Source organism: Carlito syrichta, unplaced genomic scaffold (genome assembly GCF_000164805.1).
Source record: "Carlito syrichta isolate Samal-C Ts95f unplaced genomic scaffold, Tarsius_syrichta-2.0.1 Scaffold304598, whole genome shotgun sequence".
Classification (NCBI taxonomy): domain Eukaryota; kingdom Metazoa; phylum Chordata; class Mammalia; order Primates; family Tarsiidae; genus Carlito; species Carlito syrichta.
The window spans coordinates 845418-851376 of NW_007248694.1; the positions used below are offsets into that span (position 1 = coordinate 845418).

Below are 5959 nucleotides of genomic sequence, written 5' to 3' on the forward strand. Positions count from 1 at the left end.
GGGTCGGAGCGGCGGCGCCGGGCGGCGGCCAGGCCTTGGCACTGGATCACGTGCACGCGCAGCTCGGCGGCGCCCGGCTCGTAGTGCAGCGCGAAGTGCACCGAGCCGCGCACCTGCACCGCCTCCGCCTCCCCCGACAGGCTCATCAGGCTGCCGCTCAGCTGCGGACGGGGCGGGGTGGGCGTCAGGCCGTGCAGGGGTCACGTCGGGGCTGGGGGTGGCGCCAAGGGCTCAGACCGGGGATGTGGGGAGTGAAGCGGGGTGGGTTGCTTGCGGGCTGGAGCGTCGGGTCCCGGGCGCGGGAGAGACGCGCAGGGCCTACGCGTCCGAATAGGAGGGGAGGCAGGAGAGCCCCTCACCGTGGAGGAGCTAAGGCTGGTCACGGAGGAGCTGCTGCTGAGCATGCGGTCGAGTGAGGGGCCGGACCCCGAGGCCGCCTCCCCGTTCTCCAGGATGTCTGATGCGGCCTTGGTCTGGAGCGGGGGAAAGTGACAGGGATGGATGCCCCTCTTTCCCCTCCTCTCCCCGGACCGCGCTGGGTCGCAGACGGCTCGCAGCCCCGGCAGGAACACTCCCCGTCCTGAATCCACTCCGGGTCTTGAGAGCCGCCGCGGGCCACTCCCGCCTACCTGGGCTGGGGTAGACCGCGGCTCCTGCCCTCCACCCGACGCGGGCTCCAGCTCCGGGTCCGCCTCCTCGGCGTAGACCTGCACGCCCCCTTGGCCAGGGGCTGGGGTGGGGCACAAGGTGCTGAGCGAGCTCTTGTCCTGCCCGCCCCTGGGCAAATTTGGAGGGACTGGTTTACAACCCTGGTGAGCTACAGATGGAGGTCCCAGTGCTGCCTTGGGGCCTGAATGGAGGCCACACGGGTCGCCCCCACCTCCGGCGTGGGAAAAGGAGGGTGAGCACAGGTGTTGGGCTACTTAGAGCTGCCTCTGTCCCCCGAAACCTCTCTGTGCTCCTCAACACTCGCTCCCACTCACCTTCCTGGGCCTGGGGCTCTTCATGACCTGAAGCCTTTACCGGGACATATGGCGGTGGGAAATCAGGTTCCTGAAGAAGGGAAGGGGCAGCGGTCACAGTGGGGGCTAGTGAGGGAGCAGTCAAAGGTCATGCTGGGGTCAGAGGTCAGAGGCTCCAGCCAGCTACCACAGTTTCAGATTTAGGGCAGCCCTCAGGGCAGGGCTGGCACCAGCTGCAGGACCAGTCTGACTGCTTCACATCCAAACTCTGGGCCTGCCTGCCCGGCTCCCATGCCCCCATGGGGTGGGGGCGTAGTGGCAGTGGAGTCCTTGGGCCTTCTCGGCTCAGCTCCACCCCACTCCTCATAGCCACTCAGCCATTGCCTTAGAAGCCAAGTCCATACCAGCATCTGCCCCAGGAGGATGCTGACAGGGTAAGAAGAATGTCCGAGGTCTCCCGATTCCCAGGCTGAGCTCTTCCCCTGCACACTCACCTCCACTCCAGGGCACTGTGTACTTGTGTATTCACTCATGCATTCGTTGTTTACCTCAGTCTCGCTGAGCCTCTCTTGGGGACCCTCATCTGTGGGGAGCCTGGGAGTAGGGAGAGGTGGTTTTTAGGGGGAGGGACCCCCGTGACTGGTGGACACCTGCTCACCTTTCCCTGGTGCCTCCTCACCTCGGCTCTGGCTCCTCTTCAGTCTCCTTCCCAGCAGCCTCAGCTTCCCTGTCACTGCCTGGAGCCTGGTCTCCTGGGCCCAGTGAGAAGCTCTGTGAGCCCTGATTCTCAGGAAGTCTGGCTGTGACTGGAGATGCCCACCCACCTCATGTCCATGGAGGAGGACATTGCCCACCCAAAAGACACACAGTATAGGGGGAAGTCAGGACTGGAGCACGGGGACCTTCTCTCCCTGTCCACGGACAACACCCTGGACTGCATAAGGCTTGCCCTTCCCCGGGGATCTCCTCTTACCCTGGGGGCTCTTCTTCCTACGGATAGAGGCGCGGACGAGGTCTGAACCAAAGTGGGCATTGTGGTGCCGTTGGGAGCGTGCTTCCTGGAACCAGTCCCCTGTCAGAATCTTCAGTTGCCCAGGGTCTGCCAGCGAGGCCCGGAGCTTGCTGGAGGATGGAGGAGGGTATGGCTGTCAGTACTCACCCAAGCAACATTCCTTCCACCCATGCTGGATCAGGCTCTGGACCAGGGATCAGGGACCCAACAGCAAATCAGACTTGATGCGTGCTCTAGAGGAGCTCAGGCTGCTGGGGAGATGGAGTTCAGAAGATACAACTATAGTATAGTCAGGTAGATGATGTGATGGGTGGAAGAAAGGCCAACTCTGCCTGTGAAAATTCCAGAAGGGCTTCCCAGAGGAGGTGACATCTGAATTGCTTTTTTTTTTTTTTTTTTGAGTTGGAGTCTCACTCTGTTGCCCAGACTGGAGTACAGTGGCCGCTTCCGGCCACCACAGCTTCAACCTACTGAGCTCCGGCGATCCTTCCACTTCAGCCTTCCAAGTAGCTGGAACTACAGGCACGTACTACCACACCCGGCTAAGTTTTTTGATTTATTGTAGAGACAAGGTCTCGCCAAGTTGCCCAGGTGGGTCTCGAACCTGCGGGCTCAGGCAATCCACTCACCTCAGCCTCCCAAAGCACAGGATTACAGGCTGAGCTACCGAGCCCGGCTTTTTTGTTTTTTTGAGTTGGGTCTCACTCTGTCATCCAGGCTGGAGGGCAGTGGCATGCCTCTTGGCCACCACAGCCTCAACCTGCTGGGCTCTGGCAATCCTTCCACCTCAGCCTTCCAAGTAGCCGGAACTACAGGTGCGCACTGCCATGCCTGGCTAATTTTGAATTATTGTAGAGACGAGGTCTCACCAAGTTGCCTGGGCTGGTCTCAAACCTGTGGTCTCAGACAATCCACTCACCTCGGCCTCCCAAAGTGCTGGGATTACAGGCTGAGCCACAGAACACGGCCTGAATTACTTCGTAAAGGACAAATTAAAATTCTCCAGGTAAGGAAGAATAATAATTATTATTCACTACGTGATTATCGGGGCCATACTTACATAGTCCCTCTTAATTCTATGAGGTAGGACTCAGCCCCATTTTGCAGATGAGAAGCATGGTGCTCAGGGGGCTCAGGTAAGTTGCCCAAGGTTACACAGCTAGAAAGTGTCTGTCTTCAAGCTCTGCTTGTAACTCCCATGGTCCTTGGCCACTGTGCTTTTCCAGGAAGAAGGAACAGCACAGGCTTGGACTGGGGAGCATCTGAGTGGCTGTCATGAATACTTTGTGTATGTGTGCTGGTTGGGGGTTATGGTGAAAGATGAGATGGGAGAGGCTGGCAGAGACCAATCAGGTAGGCTTTGGGGACCACTCTTAGGAACTTGCCCTTGACCCTAGGGGCTGTGGCGCCAGAGGAGGTTTCAGCAGGGATATTAAGGACAGGTCTAGGGAACTGGAGGCGACAAGCCTAGAGGCAGGGAGGCTAGCAAGAAAGCAGGTGCACCCTGGGAGAGGTGATACACTCTGAGCTGGGCAAGGCTAGAGAGGACCAAAGGGCAAAGCCAAGGTAGCTTGTCAGTAGGGAGCAGAATGGGGACTGCTCAAGCCTCAGAGCTCCCCTGGCCAGGCTCTGCCCTGCCTTACCTGACCCGCCCCTCCTCCAGCTGGCGCAGGAGGGCATCTCGTTGGAGGACGTCAGCAATGGCCTCTTGCTCCTCCTCCGTCAGGAAGCTGAGGTCTAGCAATCCTTCGGCCTCAGGTTCTGGCCCATGCGCCATGGAGAGGGAAGGCAGGGCCCAAAGCCCCTGCTGAGATGGGTGGCCCCTCTGGGGCATCAGCTGGGACTGTACCCCAGCTGGGCACATGTGGCTTCCTGGGGGCAGAGGGTCAGTCAAACCCTGCACAACAAATACATAGCACATCCTAGAGGCAACTGTGCTTTTCTCCCCAAATATAGGCCAGGGGTTGGCTAGGGCACACCCCAGGAGGGTTGAGGTCAAGGTGGGTGAGAGGCATGCATGGACACTTGCATACACTGGCCCATGAACACCCAGGGACACTTGAGGAAGTGTACATACACACACATGTGCGAACCCTTAGGAAGAGTGACACAGAGAACCGCAAAGAACAACACAGAGACACAATGTACATACACTGATCCATGTAGACACAAATGCCCACAGTCAAACATGTGCACTGACATCTGTATAAAGACAGGTACATGCACACCTGTTCCCCCATGAAGGGACCTCTGTAGACACAGGCCAGGACCCATGCCCAAGAGAGATGTGTATACACACTATTTTTTTTTTTTTGAGTCAGAATCTCTGTCACCCAGGCTGGTATGCAGTGGCACGATCATGGCTCAACACAGCCTCCAACTCCTCTTACCTCAGTCTTCTGAATAGCTAGGACTATAGGCACATGTCACAACACCCAGCTAATTTTAAAATTTTTTGTAGAGACAAGGTCTCGCTATGTTGCCTAGGCTGGTCTCAAACTCCTGGGCTCAAGCTATCTTCCTATCTCAGCCTCCCAAAGTGCTGGGATTACAGGCATGAACCACCACTCCCAGCCTCACACATGTTTCTTAAACCTGCTCACAGCATGTGCATACAGAAGGGAACAAAGATCCACCCAGATAGGCTCACCTATACAAGAATAAGTCTGATATGACAAATATGTCCCTATATATACACAAATCACATAGGCTTTTGCACACACATATTGCTCATCTAACTGGGTTGTGAGCTCCTTGGAGGTGGAGACGGAATCACTCTAAAATCAGTACTTTGCACACAATAGATGGTTGGTAAAAGTTTGATTAATTAAATACAGAAATATACCTGTACACACATGAGAATGTGTGTGCACATGAGCGTGCGCGCGCGCACACACACACACACACACACACACACACACACACACCCAGAAACACACACACATCTGCTCACCTCCTGCTCTGGGAACCTCCCAACCTGGGTCCTCTCCTGCTACGCTTCACCTCCACCCTGCCCTGGCCCATTTGCCTTCCTGTCTGAGGCAACCTCCTCCCCAGCTCACACCCCAACTTCCTCCCCCGAGGTAACCACAGCACCCATTCCCACTGAGGCCTCCAGCCCAGGGGTGCCCCCACCGCCAGCCCTGCCCTCGTGCTTGCCCAGAGCCCCTGGGCTCCTCTGTTCTGGCCACATGGCTCCCTCAGCCCCCGACCTAAGACCTGGCTGGGGTCCCGGCATTGGAGGCCTAGGCTGCCACGGCAGTCCGTGCCCAGGTACCACAGCGACTCCGGAAGGAAAACATTTGCCCAGCCCCGAGGGGCGTGTGGACATGGCAAGGGGCCCATGACTCGGCCTGGCCTGAGCCCACTGGGCGGTCTCTCTTCTCCTCCCACCCCTGCCATGCCAGGGCTCCAGGCGGAGTTGGGATGAAAGGAAGCGGCTCAGCAGGCAGGTCCTGGCTTGTGCCCTCTGCCTCCTGAGCTCTGCTCTGTCCCCTCCCAACTGAGTCAGTGTCCAAGCCCTGGTTAGCCCCTCCCCCCACAGGCCCCCTCCTCCAGGAGTCTGGGGTTTCTGCATGTCTGTATTGTGTATAACACCTGTGTGCTCGGCATGAACACTTTTCCTGAACTATGTTCAAGGCGCTGGGTGGTGCAGACTCAGTTGAGGCTCTTCTGTGGCTGGTGTGTGAGCCCAAGTTCCCCTCTCTGTGTTATGCTGTGTTTCTGTGTGAGTCTGGGTACGGTGGGGATGTCTGCATGCTGGGAGGTCTCTGTGCCAATGTAGCTGGTGTGTGTGTCTGTGTGTCCTGTCACAGGGCGATGCTGCATGGCTGACTATACTGTCTGTGTGGTGTGTTTGGTGACTTTCTGGGTGACAGTGCTGTGTAAGTGTGCATTTCCTTCTGTGCTGTATGTATGACCAGGCTGTGTGCTCTGGGGTGTCCTCTGGTGTCCTGGGGGCCACCAGATTTGTGTGTGTCTGAGT

The 5959-nt window shown here is 57.6% G+C and overlaps 1 protein-coding gene across 1 annotated transcript in view; it reads right to left on the reverse strand.

Moving 5' to 3' along the window:
• The window catches only part of SYTL1 (synaptotagmin like 1), an 8425-nt gene extending 3164 nt beyond the window's left edge, over positions 1–5261 (reverse strand). Inside the window, exons 1-9 of the mRNA XM_008060342.2 lie at positions 5071–5261; positions 3618–3846; positions 1936–2084; positions 1642–1714; positions 1511–1556; positions 984–1053; positions 630–730; positions 360–473; positions 1–161 (exon numbers count right to left, since the gene is read on the reverse strand). Coding sequence (XP_008058533.2) covers positions 1–161; positions 360–473; positions 630–730; positions 984–1053; positions 1511–1556; positions 1642–1714; positions 1936–2084; positions 3618–3846; positions 5071–5212 — 1085 coding nt within the window. The 5' untranslated portion in view covers positions 5213–5261. The remainder of the gene's footprint in view (positions 162–359; positions 474–629; positions 731–983; positions 1054–1510; positions 1557–1641; positions 1715–1935; positions 2085–3617; positions 3847–5070) is intronic.
• Between the last annotated feature and the right edge of the window lie 698 nt (positions 5262–5959).